The sequence below is a fragment of the Bufo bufo genome, chromosome 1 (genome assembly GCF_905171765.1).
Source record: "Bufo bufo chromosome 1, aBufBuf1.1, whole genome shotgun sequence".
NCBI lineage: Eukaryota > Metazoa > Chordata > Amphibia > Anura > Bufonidae > Bufo > Bufo bufo.
The window spans coordinates 548,774,089-548,798,493 of NC_053389.1; the positions used below are offsets into that span (position 1 = coordinate 548,774,089).

The window sequence follows — 24,405 nt, forward strand, 5'->3', positions numbered from 1 at the left end:
TACCCCTGACCTGATTTTGTACCTCCCTGTTTGGTTCTGATGGGGTTAACCTCCCCTAATCGATCCCTGGGTGTGTCCTTTCAGGTGCGCTTATTAGGCTGCTATTTCTGCCTTTGAGCGTGGAGTGTTGAGGTCAGTCTGTCTTTGTCTTGTCTTGTGGGTGCTTCACCCTTCTGCTCAGTGAGGAGTCTTGATCAGTCTGTTCTGTCTTGTCTTGTGGGTGTTTCACCCTTCTGCTCTGTGTAGTCTGTCTATGTTTGTCTTGCCAGGTTTTGCCCCTTGCTGCTGACCCAAGGGGTCCTACCATCTACACCTCGGTGTGTTCCGCCTGGTTCTGTATTGTTGTCTTCTGGCCCTGTACCTTGCCTTGTACTGTCCTGTATCTGTATAGCCTAGCAGAGATTATCTGCGTCTAATCTATGTTCCTGTTTTTCTCTGTCTGGCAGTCCTTACTGCTTCTGGTGTTCCGTTCATGTCTGCCCATGTCCGCCTTCAGAAGAGGGTTTCTGTGTTCCCTGGAGGGGGAATGCCTGAATGCCCGAATGCGAATGCCCATTCTCTGCTCTGCCTGTTCTGTGCAGCTCTGCCTGGGGCCACTTAGCTTCTATTGCTTGCGGCGCAGGTAACTGCTTCTGTCTCTGCTCTGCCTGTTCTGTGCAGCTCTTGCTGGGGCTGCTTAGCTTCTATTGCTTGCAGTGCAGGTAACTGCTTCTGTCTTTGCTCTGCCTGTTCTGTGCTGCTCTTCCTTGGGTCGCCTTGCTTCTATTGTGCTTGGGGCACAGGTATCTACTTTTGCTTCTTTTCTGTTCTGCCTGCCTGTCTGTGGACTCAATGTACTGTCGGTACCTTGTCTCGTATCTCTGTGCCGCCTGATCCTTCTGCCACTGATTCGGCTTACGTTCTGGAGAAGTCTCTGGCAACTACCTTCGGCCCAAGCCTATCCCCTCACCATCTGAGGCTCTAGTGAAAACCAGGTAGCTGCTTAGTTACGCCCCGCCAGAGTATTGCTAGTCAGTGGCGCAGTGGGTCCACACCCAGTGATCCGTTTCAGTACATTGAGGTCTTTTGTTATAGTCATTGTCACGTGTGTTGGTTCCTTTGTAATAAATTATGTGTTCCGTGGTTCTTGGCCTGTTTTCCTTGTATCCTGCTCGCTTGGCGTCTTGGAGGTCCCCCTGGTGACATCCGGCACTTGACAGGTACTCCAAAATAGCATCTCTTAGAAAACCTTCAAACAGTTTACCCACGACAGATGCTAAACTTACTGGCCTATAGTTTCCAGGCTCTGTTTTTGGACCCTTTTTGAATAATGGCACCACATTTGCTATGCGCCAATACTGTGGAACACTCCCTGTCAGTATAGAGTCCTTAAATATCAGAAATAAGGGTCTGGCTATGACTTTACTTAATTCTCTTAGGATACAGGGGTGTATGCCATCTGGTCCTGGCGATTTGTCTATTTTAATCTTTTTAAGTCGCTGATGTACTTCTTCCTGGGTCAGACAGGACACTTTTAATGTGGAATTTACTTTTACATTACGGTTTATTTTCCTTAGTGAATACAGTGAAGAAAATATATTTTAGTTTGGCTGCTTTTATTTGTTTTTTACATATTCTATTTTTTTCCTTATAGTTTTTCAGTGCTTCCTTGCTACCCTCCTGTTTTAGTGATTTAAATGCTTTATTTTTGTTATTTATTGCTTTCTTTACATTTCAATTTATCCACATTGGTTTTTTCTTGTTCCTTAATATTTTATTCCCATAAGGTATTTACCTCTCACAATTAGATTTTAGGATGTTTTTAAAAATATCCCATTTTGTGGCTGTATTTTTTATTTTTGAGGACTTTGTCCCAGTTAGTTAGGCCTATAGCCTCTCTTAGTTGGCTAAATTTAGCTTTTTTGAAGTTTGGTATTTTTGTTCCTCCCTGAAGAAACACTATTTTGAATGACAATTGGAAGGTTATTACTTTATGGTCGCTATTTCCCAGGTGTCCCCCAACCTGCACATCTGTTCTGTCAGGTCTATTGGTTAATACTAAGTCCAGTATGACTGTCCCTCTAGTCGGGTCCTGAACCATATGTGTTTGTCTATATTGTATTTTCATTTGTGTATATATGTGACTTGTAAATAGATGTCCATTGTCGTTTTACATTTAAGCCTGACTATTGGGGACTTGGAAACAGTCTATATCCTTGTTCAGCATGCAACTGTGATATTGGAGGTGCACATATGAGTTTGTAAGTATAAAACACAGTATTTACTGCATTTTATTTTTGCTATATGAAAAAAATGGTTACTAGTAGTAACATATAACGTATGTTTTTCCAAATGTTTTGATTATAAGCATGAAAACATTGCGAAGCAATTGGGCAGATTTATCAATGCACATACAGATTTCTGTCAAATATACACTGAAAAATATGACATTCAGGTCTAACACTGCATTTATTAAGCCACGCTTCCATGTTTTCTAACACACATGAAAGTAGCAGTAAAAGTGGACAAGGCCTTTATAAATGTGGATATACGGTAATATGAATGCCATTCTTTTCAAAGCAATTGTCAGCAAACTGATTCAGGTGCACTGATAAATGTGCCCTATTTCATCAGTAAAAGGCTACATGCACCCGACCGTATGTGTTTTGCGGTCCGCAAATTGAGGATCCGCAAAAAAACGGATGACGTCCGTATGGCATCCGTTTTTTGTTTTTTTATGGATTCATTGTATATGCCTATCCTTGTCCGCCAAACGGACAAGAATAGGACATGCTCTATTTTTTTTGTGGAATGGAACCATGGACAATGGACGCGGAAAACAAACGGTTGACTATCTGCATTATTTAACAGCTCCCTAGAAATGAATGGGTATGCATCCTATCAGCAAAAAAAACGGAATGGACGCGGAAACAAAATACGTTCGTGTGCATGTAGCCAAAGCCTGTGATATGACTAACTAAAGTTAGGTTCATAGCTTGTGGCATACTTTTCATTTTTCTGTTCCAGTCTGTGAAGAAAAGAAAAAAAGAGTCAGATGTATCATATGATGTACGTACATGCCTGTACATAGATCTCATAGGGCCCCACAGCAAAACTTATTATGGGTTCCCCTGCCCCACACAGTTTCCCAGTATGCATCTTCAAACACTCTCAGGCAACGTGAAATGCAAAGTGTGACTCCCAATTTTCTTATTAAGTCGAAGAAATTTTTTATAAAAAAAACTGTATTATAAAAGTCATCCTTTGAATCACCCACTTTATCCAATTTCTATGTTAAAACAATTAGAACATACCCTGATTCCAAACATCGTATTTCTCTATGTATTTACACCAGACAACTAGTATAAATACCAGTATTTATCGGATTATAAAATGCACTGAATTATAAGATGCACCTAGGATTTGGAGTAGGAAAATAAGAATAAAAAATATTTTTCATCACACCACAGAGGAGACCCCCAGTCCTAATTAGACCCCAGAATGAGACCCCCATTCTTCATCAGACCTCAGATCAGAAACCAAAATCAGACCCCCAAGCTCCATCAGACCTTAGATCAGACCCTCATCAGACCCCCAAGCTCCATCAGGCTCAGATCAGACTCTCAGACCCCCAAGCTTCATCAGCCTCAGATCAGACCCAATCAGACCTCAGATCAGACCCCATCAGCCTCAGATCAGACGTTAAAAAAAATAAATAAACTTACCTCACTTGTTCCAGACGGCACTGCTACTCACTTACTGCTCCCTGGTCTTCTTCCAGCACGTGCTGCACTGTGACCTGACATCGCACAGCGTCAGGTTATAGTGCACACCTACGTGCACTACATCCTGGCGCTGTACGCCATCAGGACACCCTGCAGAGCAGAGCCCAGAAGAACAGGTGAGTAGAGCCAGTGCAGCACTTCCTTCACTGCTCCACGCACTTCCTGCATGCTGATGACCGCTTCAATAAGTGGTCATTAGCATTCGGACTATAACATTCACTGACACTTTTCCTCACTTTTCGGGGGGAAAAGTGCATCTTACAGTTATATATAAATCTCCATGCTTTGCCTCATGTAGTGTAGTATAAAATTGTCTGCCTGCAGCCACCATTAGGGGGTGCTCACTGCATGGGAATTTATATAGTTACCATTCATATCAATTAACTCTGTAAATTATTTCTTTGAACTGAGCTCCCTCATGTGGTGGCTGTCAGAAAATGTAGGGAATTGATGTTAGGAACATGAAAAACAGTTCAGCACAGGCCTCCCCCTCCCAAGTCATAGTCTGCCTCCATGATGCCACCAACAAAGCCACATGGACCCCACTCCTTATGTCGGACAAAATATCACAGCATATTGTGCAATTTTGTCCTGAATTTTTCCCAGAATCTGTGACAACCACTCCTAATGGGAGCTCTGTCACAGATGTGAACTTAGCTGCTCTTGATTTCATTGTTTGTATGGGTATAATTTTCTGCTGATTATATAGAATATACAAATGTTTTCTATTTTTGTTTGATTTCAGATGCTCACAAAGCACTGGTCAGTGTGACTGTCTTCCTAACATTGTAGGACTTCAATGTAATGAGCCTGCAAATGGATATTATATTGTGCCGCTAGATTATTATATTTATGAGGCAGAGAAAGCCCAAGCACTCTCCGGATCTGCAACTATAGTGAGTCACAATCAATGTACAACATTCCATAGCATTTTTCTAGAAAGATGATTTTTTTTGTGGTGATTTTCAGTTGTATTAAGCTTCTTTGATTAGGCTTTGCTGGCTATAGCAACCAGTCACAGCATAGACTTATTTTTTCCAGGTCAGATAAAGAAATGATAGTTTGGTATTTCTAATATACAGTACATATAATGAGGCAGGGGATGAGATATGGAGACCAGAGGCAGGCTGAGATACCTGTCTCTATATGTCTCACATAGCTGAAGATGGATTCTCCGTAGCAGTGCTGAGTTAAAGGTTTGCTAAAGTGACACTTTACAGGCAGCCTTCCAATAAAAATATAACATATTTTCCTAATAAAATGTATCACAAACATGACTGCCTCTAGACATGAAAGAATTTTGCACAAAGGTGTCCATAGCCATTGTTTGCACCGGTTCATCATAAAACATGTCCAGCTTACGCTACCTATGAAATTGCTTTCAGGTTAACCCAACACCCATGTCAAAATGCAAAGATTACTTCCTTAAACAAGGAATAGATTTCCGAATTGAAAATGATAGGATAATACTGAGAAATATGAGGAAAAGAAGGCGACAGGCACAGGTAATATTTGCCTTATAGGTTGTAGTATAGTGACTGCTGACATCTCCTGCCTCCCTGACAGTGTAATGTGTACTGATTTATTCCAGGAAATTGTTCCATATGGCACAGAGGGTGTGGTGGAGCTGGTATTGAGGCAGCCAAGTCCTGAAAAGCCTATAACGTGGACAGGTCCTGGATTTGCACGTGTTCTAAATGGGGCTGGACTGAGATTTACTGTGAACAACATCCCTTACTCCATGGACTTCATCATCACCATTAGATATGAGCCAGAGGTCAATACAGAGATTCCTATAAAAGAATCAGTGGCATTTAATTTATAATTTCATTCTTTTATTTACTTTTTTTTTACTTATTTTACTTATTGATCATTACTTTATCTGTATTAATAGTCACTGGAAGACTGGACAGCAAGAATTACAATTAATCTACCGCATGGTGTAGAGAGTGAATATTGCAAGAATAGGACACCCTGGTCTGAGGGGTATACATTGAATCTTCCTGCTACTTCAAGGTAAAATACAGCATGCAACTTTGGTTGTAATTTGTGTATCAGTATAACTTTTAACAGTATAGGTTGGAATCATTGTACTAGTGGTAAAAAAGTGTAAAGGAGGCCTTTGGCAGTTTTGACTAATAATACCCATATGTGCAGCTGAGAAGTAGGGTATGGCCCCACGGTCATTTCTCCTGATGCAGTTTTGGTAGCCTAAGCTAGGGGTGAATTAAAAAAAGAGGTCATATCTGTCCTTTATACTTTGTCTTTCTTTTATGATCCACTCCTGATTTTGGCTTCCAAAATTGCGTCAGGAAACCTGAATGTGTTCATATACCCTCATAGTCACAAATTAGCCCAATGTGCTGTAATTACGCCAGCACAACATGGCTATAAAAACTATTACTGCATCTATTTATCAAACGGAGGCCACGTAATGTTATATGCGTTATGTATTATCTACCCTTAACGGTCATATTTCCTCTACAGATTAGCTATGCTGAATTCATCTGTTTGCCTGGACCCTGGCAAAGAATACCAAATAGATATCTATTTTTCTCAAGCATCACACACAAACACTAATAGTAAATTTTTTATTCTAATTGATTCGGTAAGTAACATAACACAATGCATATGTATATTATAAATAAATCTTGAAGGTGTTATCCGGGCTTTTACTATTGATGACTTATCCTCAGGATAGGTCATCAATATCAGATCGACGGGGGTGTCGGGTGATATTGATGACCTATCCTGAGAATAGGTCATCAATTGTAAAAGCCTTGACAACCCCATTAAATGGGTTTTCCAATAAAAGAAATCTGCTTAAATGTAACAATAAAGCAGTGCCCCAATCTTAAGGAATACATCCTCTTCCCCGGGGTCTCAGGACCTCCACATTCGGCTTGGTCTCAGCATAGAACACTGGCCCACATTTACTGCCTAAATTTATACAATCTTAAAATGCACCAAATGACTGATGCTGGATGATAAATCTGCAGCATCTTTAGACGTTTGTAGTCAAAATTATACCACTCGTTTTTTGGCTTAGTGTCACAGCCAGACAGCTGAGAAGCTCTGACAGGAGCCTTTCAGATCCTCCTCCTTGAATTTCTTTGTTTTGGTTGAGTTCCTCATCTCGTTAGTCTATCTCAGCTGTCATGCAGTTGGACTGATTGCTGCCCTTTAAGTTCCTCCCCAGAATGCAGTAGTGTGCGGCTTATACAACTTCCTGGAGTGTGTGTGCATGCTGTTCCTAGTTCTCAGTCCACAGTCCCCAGTCGTCTGCAAGATAAGTGCTGTTTATGTATTTATGATTTTCTGTTTTCTGGATCCAGGTGACCCTGACTTCCTCCGTGTCTGTGTAGGGAGCCGGTGGTCGTATCCCCTCACTATTGTAGGGTCTTCAGGTGTAAGATAGTCGAGGTACGTGGATATGCGCCCATCCACCTTTGGGGTGGTCGCATAGGCTGAGCAATAAGGGAGAGCGGCAGGTCTCATGCAGGGGTCTCCCTTTTGTTCCTTAGTTGTGGATCCAGTGAGTCATTGTTTATATTGTATTGTCTTGTTTCCTGTACACCATCCGTGACACTTAGCTTACGCTAAAGGTTTATCCACGTGCCCCAAAAATGTGTCCCAGTGTACCAGAAATCTGTCTTAATGCACCAATTCTGAACACCAAAAAACTTTAGACCAACTCTAATTTAGTCTATTCTGTGCCACTTTTATGCTCCAGAATTGTGGATTTCAGTGTCATAGTTATATCTAAAGGGTAGACATAAGTTAGTTGAAAACCAGGATATATCAAGGATGTCAGAAAAATTATTATTTGAATAACAAGTGTGGCTAATGTAAGGTGTACCAAAATTGTGGCGCAAACAATGCCAAGACAGTGGTGCAAGCATCATAATAAATGGCCCACTTTTTTCTGAGTCTGCATGTGACCTATGCTGTGTGTGAAGAGGGCTCTATAGTGTACAGAACACCTTACAAAGAAACATGTGTTCAATAGGACAAGAAGGACCCTTTTACTAATTTTGCAAATTTGCTTATATATTGACTTAAAAGGTTTTATTCTTCATGTACTGTAAAGCCTCCTTAGATGATTATGCCATATGCTGAAATGCCAAAACTATATGTAATAATTCAATGTTCCATGATGATATATGTACCGTATTGAAGAGTTATGAAGAATATAGCTGTGGTCTTTTCCAAAGTTTTGTCAATATTTGCTTGATATTTAGAGAAAATCTTGAATGCACATATTTTACTGAAGCAAGAAAGTCATTTATGCATGCTGCGCTCTACAAGTTCTTTCTTGCTTGCATTCCACCAGTCTCTTTGTATGTGATGTCAGTGGAAAGATATTAAAGGTAAGATTAAATCTGTGCATGTAAGTCCCATGTGAACTTTGACATAATGAGTATAACAAATGACATATGCAGTATATCTTTCACTGAGCATCATGATATAAATGCAGATACAGTCCATATATAATAATTTTTATGAACTTAATGATTTGTTTGTAAATAACATTTTCTATACCTCACAGCTTGGACTGATTCCCCAGATTGCTTCTGTACGCAATCTATGCACGGAAATGGAATTAGAAGAGTATGAATATTATAACTGCATTCAGATTGCCTCAGATATTGGAACAGAAATTCTACCGGATGTGTGCGAGAGGCTTATATTTAGTATGTCTGCCCGCATACACAATGGAGCTCTCAGTAAGTGTCTGTTCCGCCTAGATGCATATACTGTATGCAGATAACTGCTGTGATAAGACTTTTCTATATTTTAGTAGTGAACTTATAATCATGAGCTTCATGGTATGAAGAGTTTGCATTCACTGTGTCTAGTATTCCGTCATCTATACCTGAAAGGAAGAGAATCTTTTAACATTCCAGTAAAAAGTGCATTCCGATCTGATACTGACCCCGAAGGCAGACATTCTCAAGAATATTATCCTGGGCACTACAAACCAAATTAAATAGGAAATATTACCTTAGGCAATGAATGTTACAGTGATTGAGGCTGGCAAGAAGTTTACTTCACAATGAGGTTCAGTCACCACAGAACTGATAAAATAATAATTATGTCATTCATCTCTCTAAACTAACTATAGTTTGCTGTAAGTAAACCTTAGATAGGTACTAGATAGGTTGAGGATAGACGGATACTGATGATAGATAGATAGATAGATAGATATGATATAGATGATAGATAGGAGATAAATATGATGTAGATAGATCGATAATTAGATAGATAGAAAGATATGAGATAGATAGATAGATAGATAGATAGATGTTTATAGTATAAGTGCTGGGAGGCGTGTACAGTATATTCCACCAAGATACCTCAGCTGGGTGAGATAACTGAAATCCATAAAGCTGCAGTGGTTTCAGCAAAGTGTAGTTTGCTGAGACAGGTTTGTCTAGATGTTGTTCTGGGCTGGATTTCATGTGGACTGGGGAATAGGTTTAGTAGTGGGATCTGCCAGTCCACACCCTTCCACTACATGTATTGTCTTTTGTCAGAGGTGATCGCAGGTGAGGCCTGCTGCTGTAATCAAGGAAGGATAGAACAACCCTCTGTGTATGACTTGGAGTGAAGAAAGTCTGAGGAAGCCTGAGAGACAGGGGAGCATGAGAGGCTCTGTGTGGTCTTAGCCAGGAGGGCTGAGGGGCTACAAGGCTTTGTAAAGCCTGAAGTTTGGGGGGACCAGTGATGCCTATGGAAAGAGAGTTGCCGGTGAACGCCGCTCTATAGGTGAGGTAGAGACAACACGTGTTTTAGGTAGAGCCGAGACGGGCAGGTGTTTTTTTCCCGATGTTTATGTGTGTGATGGTGCTGAAGTGCCTAAATAAAGCACCTTTTGGACTTGAACCCTATTGTCAGAGGAGAAGTCTGTGATTGCGACCCCCTGAGAGAGAGCGATCCCTTACAATAGATAGAGAGATAAATATGATATAGATAGATCGGAGATAGATAGATATGAATTGATGATAGATAGAAAGAAGATACAGTAGATGGATAGATAGATAAATAATTAGATAGATAATTAGATAGATATGATTTGATGACGGATGGATGGATAGATAGATAGATAGATAGATAGATAGATAATTAGATAGATATGAATTGATGATAGATAGATAATTACATAGGAGATAGATGGATAATTAAATAGTTAGATAGGAATTGATGATAGATAGATAGATGGATAGATAGATCGATAGATAGATAGATAGATAGATAGATAGATAGATAGGAGATAGATAGATAATTAGATAGATCGATAGATAGATAATTAGATAGTTAGATAGATAGGAATTAATGATAGATAGATAGATATATAGATTGATGATAGATCAGAGGGGCTCCAACTGCTGAAGCCCCACTGATCACTGAAACAAAGAGACATTCAAAAGCTGATTAGCTGAAGATGAATTCATAGACTTCTATGAGTCTGTACACCGCTAACCAGATCTACCTGAGGAAAGAAGAGCAGAGCCAATCACAGCCAAAGGGGCAGGCTCCTTGGTGGAGCACTTACGTTCCTCCTTTTCAGTGATCAGTAAGAGTTTCAGCAACCCCACCTATCAAAACTTTTCACTGTGAAATGTCTAAAGTTTATATGTATTCATATGCAGTAAGTACCTCCACATGAATATATTTTATTTCACTCATTTATATAGTGCCAACATATTCTGCAGACCTGTACTTAAATTATCATTGCACACAGTCCCTATTGGGGCTCCCAAACTAAATTCCACAGTAATCTGTCTTATTTATTTTGGTTTGTAGAAGAAACCGGAGTACCCAGAGAAAACCCACACAAACACAGGGAAGAACATTAAAACCCCATGTAGATGTTGTCCTTGGTTGGATTCAAACTCTGCACTTGTTTATTTACACTAAGCTATAATAGAGGTCAATGGTGGGGTACTTACTTATTTTCTTTACTTCATGCACCATTGTAAATTGTACTTATCTTTGTCTTAATTGCATTTTCCAATTGGTGTTTCTTGAAAGTTTTCAACCATTTGTGTTCTACAACCTTACGGTTTCACTGGCTCTGCAGAAAGAAGTTTGTGTTCTCAGTAGGAAGAGGGGATGAAACTGCAGCCAGACTCCTTTAGCAGTAACCTATCTCCCTAAAAACAAATGGATTAAGCAGTTGAAATCCATCTTCTTTGTCCTTATGTCCTCCGACATCTGAAATTCATCTAATGTGAATGGCCAGCTTTAAAGTGTTTGTCCAGCCTAAGAGCCAATAAAGCTTATGGCCCTAATGTGTGCCCCATAAAGAAAACAAAAAAAACATACTCACCTCTCCACAGTCCTGCGATACCCTGTTCCGAGCTGCTTCCATGCCCTGTTCAAGCAAATTAGATCTCTGAGACCTGTGACTGGCTGCAGTGTTCACAGAACCAACTCACTTCCTGGTTTGGCGGGCAGCAGCACGGGCATGGTAGGACCATAGACAGGTGAGTATTTTTTTTAGGACCCGAGCCCTCTCTATTTTGATTGACAGGACTAGGCACAGTGATGTTTTCACTGTGTGGCCCTGTCAAAGTAGAGAAGGTGTGGCAGCTGCAGAGAGAGCAGAGCCTCTAGGTGTAACGGCAACGCCCCCGTTGCTCCCAGAGGCTCATTTGCATATATTAAAGCATCATTTTTCTCAGCAATGTGGGCACATATGAATATGGGGCTCTCACAGATGTCTTGTGTAACAGGTCAGCCAGTTTCATAGGCACAAATCTGCTGACAGATGCCCTTTAAACTCTTATAAATTAGGTTTAAATGAGTGTTGTCACGGTAGGTAAGATAAGGGAAGGAAACAGAACACGACAAGGCAAACAAAACAACTGACTAGGCCCCAAATGCTAGGGAACAAAGGGGTCACCTCTTAGCAATTCCAAAAACACTTTCCCTAAGCTGCAATGCCCATGTGCATATCTCGATGGTAGATATGCACATGCCCACGTACCTAAGACTATAACACACTGAACCAAACCCTCAGCTATAGGGAAGAGGGAAAGAGACACCCAGCTCCTTCAACAACCGAAGTAGCTAGCGTCACCCTAGAGGCCTAGTTAAAACAGACACAGAAGGAAAAAGAGAAAAGGTCTTATCTAGAGATGTGTTCAAGCAGATGTTCCCCCAAACTTCCAGAGCTCACACAAGGCAGAACTATAACCCGCAAAGGCTATAGGGAGAGGGAGGAATAAATAGCCTCACCAATTACCTAAAGAACAACACCTGGGAGGAGGTGGGATTCAGTTCAAACCCACAACAAAACAAACTGTCAGATTGAGTCACGTGCAGCAACTCTGAAAGATCTCCTGAGAACACCCACAGGGCAGGGCGTGACAAGTGTTCATGAGCTGTCAGGAGTGCAGAGATAAGGGCTACAGATCGAGCTGTCAGAGCAACTCTCTGCAAAGAGTCTACAATGTCAGTGAAACCCTGAAGGCTACAGAAGATATATGGTAGAACATTTTTGATAAAGCCCAAAAATGACACAAAATTAAACCAACTCTTGAATCATTAAAAAATAGAGAACCCTCAAAAACCTAGTTAAAGGATTCACTCTTTACATTGTAATGAAACTGCATGGCGATCTGCAGACTGTTATATTTTTGCTTTGTGGATTGCTTGTTAACAATGTAGTTAAAGCAGACTTATATAAAACTATTAAAATGTTCCTTGTATTGGTATATTTGTCTTTATAGCCTGTATTCATTGTAGAATAGAAAATAACAGACACGTTATATCTTTCTCTTACAGAATGCACATGTAATCCAGCTGGATCTTTAAGTTCTACCTGCAGTAAGATTGGAGGACGATGTCAGTGTAAACCTAATGTCGTTGGAGGCTGCTGTGACCGGTGTGCCGTGGGCAGTTACGATTTTGGCCCAAGTGGTTGCCGAGGTAGAAAAATCACAGGATATTCTGAGGGGACATGTTGTGGAGGATGGGAAACATCCAGGGGAGGACTGGGCATAGACCCTACAGGGAAATTTCCCGATGGGCCAATGCCCAGAGGGCCACCTAAACCATTCTCTTAGCCAAAAGCCAGGTACAAAAAGATCTGATGCTCCCAGCCATTATTAAATTAAGCAGTATTTTGTGCTGCACTGTAGTATCTGGGGCCACTTTTAGGTTTTTTTCCAGGGCAACTTTAAGTTTCCAGTTCGCCCCTGGACACATCCTGTTTGGAAACGATAGATATAATGCTTGACATATGATATCAACAACCATAGAAAAATGTTCTTCCTTTTCTGTTTCATTTCATAGAATGTGACTGTGATAGCAAAGGATCAATTAGTACCCTATGTGACCAGGTGAGTGGACAGTGTGCCTGCCGCAGAGACATACAAGGACGTCGCTGTGATAGCTGTTTGCCTGGATATTATGGATTTCCAAACTGCCGACCCTGTCAGTGCAATGGCAATTCAGAGACATGTGATCCATTTACTGGTGTTTGTAAAGGCTGCAAGGGATTTACCAATGGGACCAACTGTGAGCGGTAAGGAAACATGGCAGGGTGAACACTGTACGTATTGCGACTCTCTCTTCACTTCTTTCTTCCTGATCATTACATTATTTTATATCAATTCCCATGAAATTTATACAATTTACTAATATATTATATGTTTAATAAAATCTGTGCTTTTAGAAGGTAAAGGGGTTTTCTGGGAATTCAGTATTGATGGTCTATCCTAAAGATAGGTCATCAATATCTAATTGGTAGGGGTGAGCGATGCGGCCTCTTCCTAGGTCAGTGACGTCATGTTCAAGGGTCACATGGCCTAGCTCAGTCTCATTCAAGTGAATGGGCTGCAATGCTAAGCTCAGTCGCTATACAATGTATGGAGCTGTGCTTGGTATGTTGTGAGGAGGTCATTGCACTCGCCAGAGCTCTTCATCAGTGGACAGACTCTCACCCATCAGATATTGATAACCCATCCTGAGGATAAACCATCAATTTTGTACTTCTCATGTGTACTTCTGGCTGTGTTAGTCCATGTTCACACAAAGAGCTAATATTTTTCCTGCAATGCATTTGAATATGCCATTTTGCACCCATACATTTTCCAGAGATTTTGAAATCCACAGTAAGTCTTATTGCTGCAGACCTGTTGCCATGTCTGACATATACCCAACCGGTAGCACCCGGTGGCCAATTTATTTATACATTTCTTGGAGGAGTAACAGAGGAATGGTTCTTCAGAATTGTAATTTTCACAGGAAATACGATTGTTTATTAAAACAGATATTTCAGAACTTTGTCGTTTATTGCTGATCTTTGTTATCTTATGAATTGTCGTTATCTGTGGTACAATCAGTAAATGTAAAGCCCATTGCTGCCCAGCACATGGCACTAGCAAGAGTCAATGCTGCAAACAGTGGCGTACACACAATCCATGGGACCCCGGTGCAAAACTGATCCATGGGGCCCACTCCCCGTCGCCCCCCCCCCCCCCCCACTACCTCCCCTACCAGTGGTGTAACTATAGTGTTATGGGCCACAGTGCAAACATTTTCACAAAGAAGCGGCAGATTTTCTTACTAAGGGCTCTTTCCGTGCGGGTAATCCGCTGCGTGAATGAGTGCCAAGACCCATTCTGGACAGCAGAGACACGGAGCAGTAACATTATTGACTGTGATCTTTATCTCGGTGACAACTTTATCTCACTGTGATTTTGTAGTAAAAAGATCACAGAGAGGCAAAGAGCATTATCAATCATGTTACTGCTCCGTGTCTCTGCTGTCCGGAACGGGGCTTGGCTGTCTTTCACGCACCGGATTACCCGCACGGCATCCGCTCGTGTTAAAGAGCCCTAAGCCCAATGCATGGCTACACTCACCCAGTCCTAATAAAATCTGGTCCTACATCATCCAAGGTGTCACTGGCATCGGCGTGATGTCCGCTGGATCCAGAACAAGGTCCCTGTGGTGAGAAAAAAAGAATAATCACCTAAGGAAGGGATGGTGACTGCCCCTGTGAAATGACCAGCAGGGGGCACTGTGCTGGCCTGTAAGACTGAGCCATGCCAATGTATAGCAGGGTAATCTAGGACATTTCCCCTAAGTACAACCACACAGTACTAATGCCCACCTTGTGGCCCCTCACAGTAGTTATGCCAAATATGTGTCCCCTTACAGTAGTTATGCCCAGATATCTGCCTCCCTCACAGTAGTAATGCCAGATTATGTGTCCCTTCACAGTAGTTATGCCAGATTATGTTCCCTTTCACAGTATTTATGCCCAGTTCTGTGCCCCCTCAAAGTAGATATGCCCAGATATGTGCCCCTTCAGTGTGGTTATGCCAGATTATGTGTCCCCTCACAGTAGTAATGCCAGATTATGTGCCACCTCACAGTAGTAATGCCAGATTATGTGCCCCTCACAGTAGTAATACCAGATTATGTGCCCCTCACAGTAGTTATGCCAGTTTATGTGCCCCTTCACAGTATTTATGCCCAGTTATGTGCCCCCTCAAAGTAGATATTCCCAGATATGTGCCCTTCATAGTAGTAATGCCAGATTATGTGTCCCCTCACAGTAATAATGCCAGATTATGTGCCCCTCACAGTAGTAATGCCAGATTATGTGCCCCTCACAGTAGTTATGGCAGATTATGTGCCCCTTCACAGTATTTATGCCCAGTTTTGTGCCCCCTCAAAGTAGATATGCCCAGATATGTGCCCCCTCAGATTGGTTATGACAGATTATGTGTCCCCTCACAGTACTAATGCCAAATGATATGCCCCTTCACAGTATTTATGCCCGGTTGTATTCCCCCTCAAAGAAGATTTGCCCAGATATGTGCCCCCTCAGAGTGGTTATGCCAGATTATGTGCCCCTCACATTAGATATGCCCACATATGTGCCCCTCACAGTGGTTATGCCAGATTATGTGCCCCCTCACAGTAGTTATGCCTTCATATGTGCCCCCCTCACATTAGTTGTGTCAAATTAGTTATGGCAGATTAGGTGCCCCTCAGTAGATATACTTACCTTCTTCCCTGATGACAGGCTCCCACACTCTTTAAGCTGCTGGCTGTGCTGAAGGCAGATTCCCGGGCTTTGAGCTCTCCTCCCACAGCCAGCAGCGCGATGTGGGGCCAGCAGGGGGAGCTCCTGAGCTCTGAAGATCGGTGAAGCAGGGAGCAGAGAGGTTTCCCTGCTTCACTATGGAAACGGAACTGCCTGGGTGTAAGTGAGTGCGCGCCCCCCCATTTCCCCCCCCCCATTGTATACATGTAATGGAGGCATGGAGCGCTCTGATGGGGCCCGAAATTGCCACTGTACTTCATGCCGGGCCCCATCAAAGTGCACCATTACATGTGAGTACAGCGGGGCCCCTACCAGCAGCCTGGGGGGGTCCACAGGCGGCCAGGCCTACTGGAGTGTCGGGCCCGGTCGCAACTGCAAACCCTATATGTACGCCAGTGGCTGCAAATATCATACTGATAAAAATTTCACATGTGCCCCGTATTTTTTTTTAAGAACAACCAATCTTTCATTGGTGGTTTGAAATGTCCTGATTTGTAAAACTGTGGAATACAATGAGGCTGTCTAATATACTGCACTGTAGCTGTCACATCCACTGTATACTGTATATAGAAATTATTCTGATAACTAAAAGGTTTGTGTTCCCATTAAATGTTATTTTGATATAATTCAGCATGAAAAACTAGTTACTTTTTTAAGATTTGTTCTCTTACAAAAATCCTTACGTTGTGAAATGTCCTGTTTACTACATTATAATGGTGCCCCTTTGTGGCTGGCTCAGCACTATGAAGTGCTTTTTGCGCTGTGGCATTAGAAGAATTTTGGTATCTCTGACTTTTAGTCTAACCAGACTGTCTAACTTCTTTATTAACTTCAACTTTTCTTCATATAACACTGCCGCCTCCGCAGCAGATAGTCCATGAACATAACACGTGTTGAAAAGATATCACAAAATGGCGGTATGATTAAGATGGTGGTTCAACTGTTCAATCTTGTCATTCAACATAAAATGGTGGATATATTTCTCTCTTGAGTATCTGTACTATCACTTTAAGTTATTTAAGCACTTTATGATCTCTCTGAGAGGTATATCTGAGGTCTAACTAATAGTTCTGCTTGCTCAACTTGGTTTGCAGTTTTCAGTATGCAATTGCTTATGATCTGGTATGAGCAGTTCGCAGTTTGTATGCAATTTGTATGGAATCTAGTTTGTATGCTTGCAATTTGTATTTGCAATTGTAGTTTGATTTGGTTGCAATTGGTGGAACTGTAAGTAAACACACATATATCTAGTTCAGTATACAGTTCTAATCACAATGCTAACAATATGAACATTATCTAACTGTTTTAAATACCTATTTTGGCCTCTTGTTCCCATAAAACTCAGCTCTCAGTGGAGTGAATGTCTCTTCAGCTCCTGTCTCTGGTGAATAATGATTCTAGCAGCAGGAGCTGGTGGAATTCCCAGACAGGCTGTGTGTGAGGCTGGCTGTGATTAGTGAAAACTCTTGCTGTGTGAGAAGCTGTCTGTGATTGGTCTAGACTTCTGCCCAGCAACAACAGATTAACACTATACTATGTTTCTGCTGTGTCACTGAGCTTACCTTACATTGCAAAATGAATCTTAAAGGCGTATTATCTTTTTCTGCTTTCGTGAACACAAAATATAACAGTAATATGACATCCAAATCATGATGTCACAGTAAATAACTCTACTTTTGTCCTTAACACATAAACATAGGAACTGTATTAAGGCTATTGGCAGGTTCAGCTGCATAAACATACAAGCTATATTAGCAACCTAGGACAAGTCTTAGCTGGCCAGCTACACCCTTGGTGTTTACTCTGTATAGCAATGTGCAAGTCCACCTACTGATGTGTTCACACATGCTCATTTCCATACTTCAACTGCCACCAGCCATATCTACTGTTAGAATCTGTGACAGTAAGGGTCCATTCCGGTCCGTGGCTCCGCAAAAAAGTAGAGCATGTCCTATTCTTGTCCGCAGCTGCGGACAACAATAGCAATCCTCAATTAAGTGCCGGCGATGTGCGGCGTCAGTGTTTTGCGGACCCTTACAGGGAGAGAGCTGTAGCAGACAGGACATGCCCCATGAGCTGTGATAGGGAGAAAGCTGCATCAGGAAGGACAATTCTCCTGGGAAAGGACACCACCCTGAGCTGTCAGCTTAAAGAGAATCTAGCAGAGAAAGTAGAGCAATGGCTGAGGAGATCTCTGGATCCATGTGAGGTACAGGGCTGATTCTAGCCTTGTTAGAAAGTGATTGTCTGGAACTATATATGTCTGATTTAAATTTTTTACATAAATAATGGCATAAGCCCTTTAAGCTATATACAACTAGTACATAACCTCTTTTCATGGCACTGCACACACACTAACCATTTAATCAACAAGTACTAATAAATTACCAGCAACAATTACAGATTATCCTCTGCTGGACCTCCGATGTTCTTTCTGTCGCCTACTAGAGGAACCTAACGCAGCTCAGCATTATTATAAAGAATGTAATTATATTAAATGTTTTTATATTTTTTATGTTTTTATAATGATTTATATTCTTTACATGATAGGTGCCTTGATCATTATTATGGCAATCCAATAACAGGACAACCATGTCGCCCATGCATGTGTCCAGGATCTCCTACAAGCAATCAGTATTTTGCATATTCTTGTCAACAAGACAGTGAGACTATGGAGGTGACTTGCAACTGTCTTGAAGGTTATACAGGTAACTTCCAATTAAAATGGATATCTGATCATGATACATCAATATAATGTGCTTTTATAATAGTAATATAGGGTTCAAATGCAGAGTACATTGAAGCACAAATACCTATCTGTATCATGATAAATTAAACCTGAAATTGGATACCACAAGGGTAATAAAATAAACTTGATAAACACTGTAGATAAAGACGCAATTAAAGTAATACTATCATGCTTCTAATATAGGGTAAAATATATGCAATAGATAATACTTCATAGGACTGTGGAATAGAAGATGGGTTTAGAGATCATGGTAACTGCCAGGTTTGTCTTACACCCAGATACAAAAACAATTATGAAATATGAAATAAAGAACAAAAAATAAAACCTAACTTGATTCAACAAAATCCTACAAGTGATACAAAGCACAAGAAGACAAAAAGCAGAAGTTTAAAGCTGGTTTCCATTTCTCAACATAAATCTCAATTATGAACAGCATTTTTCAATATTTAATATTTTACATTTATGCAAAAAGTCCAATAATTTGCAAATGTTTGCTTAACTTTCAGTATCTTGTACTAAGTTAGGGTTCTTCTTCCTCGGGGCAATTATAGCCCCAAACAAGTACAGATCAAGAACTTCAATTGGTGTTAGTTTAAAGAACCTTTTCACATGACCTGATGCAAAACAAATTGAGGCAAACAATAGTTATTACAATCATTAGTGCCTGTTTAACCACCTCAGCCCCCAGTGCTTAAACACCCTGAAAGACCAGGCCACTTTTTACACTTCTGCACTACACTACTTTCACCGTTTATTGCTCTGTCATGCAACTTACCACCCAAATGAATTTTACCTCCTTTTCTTCTCACTAATAGAGCTTTCATTTGGTGGTATTTCATTGCTACTGATATTTTAACTTTTTTTGTTATTAATCGAAATTTAACGATTTTTTTGCAAAAAAATGACATTTTTCACTTTCAGTTGTAAAATTTTGCAAAAAAAACGAGATCCATATATAAATTTTGCTCAAAATTTATTGTTCTACATGTCTTTGATAAAAAAAAAATGTTTGGGTAAAAAAAAAAAATGGTTTGGGTAAAAGTTATAGCGTTTACAAACTATGGTACAAAAATGTGAATTTCCGCTTTTTGCAGCAGCTCTGACTTTCTGAGCACCTGTCATGTTTCCTGAGGTTCTACAATGCCCAGACAGTACAAACACCCCACAAATGACCCCATTTCGGAAAGTAGACACCCTAAGGTATTCGCTGATGGGCATAGTGAGTTCATAGAACTTTTTATTTTTTGTCACAAGTTAGCGGAAAATGATGATTTTTTTTTAATTTTATTTTTTTCTTACAAAGTCTCATATTCCACTAACTTGTGACAAAAAATAAAAAATTCTAGGAACTCGCCATGCCCCTCACGGAATACCTTGGGGTGTCTTCTTTCCAAAATGGGGTCACTTGTGGGGTAGTTATACTGCCCTGGCATTCTAGGGGCCCAAATGTGTGGTAAGGAGTTTGAAATCAAATTCTGTAAAAAATGACCAGTGAAATCCGAAAGGTGCTCTTTGGAATATGGGCCCCTTTGCCCACCTAGGCTGCAAAAAAGTGTCACACATGTGGTATCTCCGTATTCAGGAGAAGTTGGGGAATGTGTTTTGGGGTGTCATTTTACATATACCCATGCTGGGTGAGATAAATATCTTGGTCAAATGCCAACTTTGTATAAAAAAATGGTAAAAGTTGTCTTTTGCCAAGATATTTCTCTCACCCAGCATGGGTATATGTAAAATGACACCCCAAAACACATTCCCCAACTTCTCCTGAATACGGAGATACCAGATGTGTGACACTTTTTTGCAGCCTAGGTGGGCAAAGGGGCCCATATTCCAAAGAGCACCTTTCGGATTTCACTGGTCATTTTTTACAGAATTTGATTTCAAACTCCTTACCACACATTTGGGCCCCTAGAATGCCAGGGCAGTATAACTACCCCACAAGTGACTCCATTTTAGAAAGAAGACACCCCAAGGTATTCCGTGAGGGGCATGGCGAGTTCCTAGAATTTTTTATTTTTTGTCACAAGTTAGTGGAATATGAGACTTTGTAAGAAAAAAAAAAAATCATCATTTTCCACTAACTTGTTACAAAAAATAAAAAATTCTAGGAACTCGCCATGCCCCTCACGGAATACCTTGGGGTGTCTTCTTTCCAAAATGGGGTCACTTGTGGGCTAGTTATACTGCCCTGGCATTTTCCAGGGGCCCTAGTGTGTGGTAAGTAGGTAAATGACCTGTGAAATCCTAAAGGTGCTCTTTGGAATGTGGGCCCCTTTGCCCACCTAGGCTGCAAAAAAGTGTCACACATGTGGTATCGCCGTATTCAGGAGAAGTTGGGGAATGTGTTTTGGGGTGTCATTTTACATATACCCATGCTGGGTGAGAGAAATATTTTGGCAAAAGACAACTTTTCCCATTTTTTTATACAAAGTTGGCATTTGACCAAGATATTTATCTCACCCAGCATGGGTATATGTAAAATGACACCCCAAAACACATTTCCCAACTTCTCCTGAGTACGGCGATACCAGATGTGTGACACTTTTTTGCAGCCTAGGTTGGCAAAGGGGCCCATATTCCAAAGAGCACCTTTCGGATTTCACTGGTCATTTTTTACAGAATTTGATTTCAAACTCCTTACCACACATTTGGGCCCCTAGAATGCCAGGGCAGTATAACTACCCCACAAGTGACCCCATTTTGGAAAGAAGACACCCCAAGGTATTCCGTGAGGGGCATGGCGAGTTCCTAGAATTTTTTATTTTTTGTCACAAGTTAGTGGAATATGAGACTTTGTAAGAAAAAAAACAAAAAAACATCATTTTCCACTAACTTGTGACAAAAAATAAAAAATTCTAGGAACTCGCCATGCCCCTCACGGAATACCTTAGGGTGTCTTCTTTCCAAAATGGGGTCACTTGTGGGGTAGTTATACTGCCCTGGCATTTTCCAGGGGCCCTAATGTGTGGTAAGTAGGTAAATGACCTGTGAAATCCTAAAGGTGCTCTTTGGAATGTGGGCCCCTTTGCCCACCTAGGCTGCAAAAAAGTGTCACACATGTGGTATCGCCGTATTCAGGAGAAGTTGGGGAATGTGTTTTGGGGTGTCATTTTACATATACCCATGCTGGGTGAGAGAAATATCTTGGCAAAAGACAACTTTTCCCATTTTTTTATACAAAGTTGGCATTTGACCAAGATATTTCTCTCACCCAGCATGGGTATATGTAAAATGACACCCCAAAACACATTCCCCAACTTCTCCTGAGTACGGCGATACCAGATGTGTGACACTTTTTTGCAGCCTAGATGCGCAAAGGTGCCCAAATTCCTTTTAGGAGGGCATTTTTAGACATTTGGATACCAGACTTCTTCTCACGCTTTGGGGCCCCTAGAATGCCAGGGCAGTATAAATACCCCACATGTGACCCCATTTTGGAAAGAAGACACCCCAAGGTATTCAATGAGGGGCATGGCGAGTTCATAGAAATTTTTTTTTTTGGCACAAGTTAGCGGAAATTGATATTTTTTATTTTTTTCTCACAAAGTCTCCCTTTCCGCTAACTTGGGACAAAAATTTCAATCTTTCATGGACTCAATATGCCCCTCACGGAATACCTGGGGGTGTCTTCTTTCCGAAATGAGGTCACATGTGGGGTATTTATACTGCCCTGGCATTCTAGGGGCCCTAAAGCGTGAGAAGAAGTCTGGAATATAAATGTCAAAAAAAATTTACGCATTTGGATTCCGTGAGGGGTATGGTGAGTTCATGTGAGATTTTATTTTTTGACACAAGTTAGTGGAATATGAGACTTTGTAAGAAAAAAAAATAATAATTCCGCTAACTTGGGCCAAAAAAATGTCTGAATGGAGCCTTACAGAGGGGTGATCAATGACAGGGGGGTGATCAATGACAGGGGGGGTGATCAATGACAGGGGGGTGATCAGAGAGTCTATATGGGGTGATCACCCCCCTGTCATTGATCACCCCCCTGTAAGGCTCCATTCAGATGTCCGTATGTGTTTTGCGGATCCGATCCATGTATCCGTGGATCCGTAAAAATCATACGGACATCTGAATGCAGCCTGACAGGGGGGTGATCAATGACATGGGGGTGATCAGGGAGTCTATATGGGGTGATCACCCCCCCTGGAAGGCTCCAGGGAGACGCCTGTATGTGTTTTGCGGATCCGATCCATCTATCAGTGGATCCGTAAAAATCATGCGGACATCTGAATGGAGCTTTACAGGGGGTTGATCAATGACAGGGGGGTAATCAATGACAGGGGGGTGATCAGGGAGTCTATATGGGGTGATCACCACAGTCATTGATCACGCCCCTGTAAGGCTCCATTCAGACGTCCGTATGCGTTTTGCGGATCCGATCCATCTATCAGTGGATCCGTAAAAATCATGCGGACATCTGAATGGAGCTTTACAGGAGGTTGATCAATGACAGGGGTGTAATCAATGACAGGGGGGTGATGAGGGAGTCTATATGGGGTGATCACCACAGTCATTGATCACGCCCCTGTAAGCTCCATTCAGATGTCCGTATGCGTTTTGCGGATCCGATCCATCTATCAGTGGATCCGTAAAAATCATGCGGACATCTGAATGGAGCTTTACAGGGGGTTATCAATGACAGGGGGGTGATCAGGGAGTCTATATGGGGTGATCACCTCCGTCATTGATCACTCCCCTGTAAGGCTGCATTCAGACGTCCGTATGTGTTTTGCGGATCCGATCCATCTATCAGTGGATCCGTAAAATTCATATGGACCTCTGAATGGAGCCTTACAGGGGGTTATCAATGACAGGGGGGTGATCAGGAAGTCTATATGGGGTGATCACCTCCGTCATTGATCACTCCCCTGTAAGGCTGCATTCAGACGTCCGTATGTGTTTTGCGGATCCGATCCATCTATCAGTGGATCTGTAAAATTCATACGGACCTCTGAATGCAGCCTTACAGGGGGTTATCAATGACAGGGGGGTGATCAATGACAGGGGGGTGATCAGGGAGTCTATATGGGGTGATCAGGGGTGATCAAGGGTGAATAAGGGGTTAATAAGTGACAGGGGGGGGTGTAGTGTAGTGGTGCTTGGTGCAACATATTACTGAGCTACCTGTGTCCTCTGGTGGTCGATCCAAACAAAGGGGACCACCAGAGGACCAGGTAGCAGGTATATTAGACGCTGTTATCAAAACAGCGTCTAATATACCTGTTAGGGGTTAAAAAAAACACATCTCCAGCCTGCCAGCGAACGATCCCCGCTGGCAGGCTGGAGATCAACTCTCTTACCTTCCGTTCCTGTGAGCGCGCGCGCCTGTGTGTGCGCGTTCACAGGAAATCTCGCGTCTCGCGAGATGACGCGTATATGCGTGATTGTGCGCAGCGCTGCCACCTCCGGAACGCGAATCTGCGTTAGGCGGTCCGGAGGTGGTTAAACAGGGCAATGTGCTGCCTACGAATTATAATTTTTGGTGCTGCATAAAATTTGATCCCCCAACAAATAAGTATTTACTCATTTGTTGGTGATTGGTTGCAGATTTATACAAGACAGTTATTGGGAACAAGGGTTCGTTTGAAAGTTTGTTCCTAATAATTGCCCCAATCATAGGATCGTGTAAATGGGCCCTTTCTATACACTTTATTCAGAAAGAAATCTAAATCAAAGGGAAAATCAGCACACAGAGCAGTTGATTGATAAATCAAAGAATTGAGAAATGTTTCTGTAGCTAGTCACTGTTGTATCAATTACTTTTGAATCAATAGTATAGGTGAATATAAGAAACTTTGTAATATATCTGATCA

The 24,405-nt window shown here is 41.5% G+C and overlaps 1 protein-coding gene across 1 annotated transcript in view; it reads left to right on the plus strand.

Annotated features, from left to right (window-relative positions):
* The window catches only part of LAMB4 (laminin subunit beta 4), a 158,880-nt gene that overhangs the window by 32,151 nt on the left and 102,324 nt on the right, over positions 1–24,405 (plus strand). Inside the window, exons 12-21 of the mRNA XM_040413904.1 lie at positions 2,161–2,240; positions 4,510–4,660; positions 5,150–5,256; positions 5,331–5,541; positions 5,659–5,780; positions 6,252–6,372; positions 8,314–8,491; positions 12,558–12,701; positions 13,068–13,299; positions 18,385–18,542. Of these exons, the coding sequence (XP_040269838.1) occupies positions 2,161–2,240; positions 4,510–4,660; positions 5,150–5,256; positions 5,331–5,541; positions 5,659–5,780; positions 6,252–6,372; positions 8,314–8,491; positions 12,558–12,701; positions 13,068–13,299; positions 18,385–18,542 (1,504 nt within the window). The remainder of the gene's footprint in view (positions 1–2,160; positions 2,241–4,509; positions 4,661–5,149; positions 5,257–5,330; positions 5,542–5,658; positions 5,781–6,251; positions 6,373–8,313; positions 8,492–12,557; positions 12,702–13,067; positions 13,300–18,384; positions 18,543–24,405) is intronic.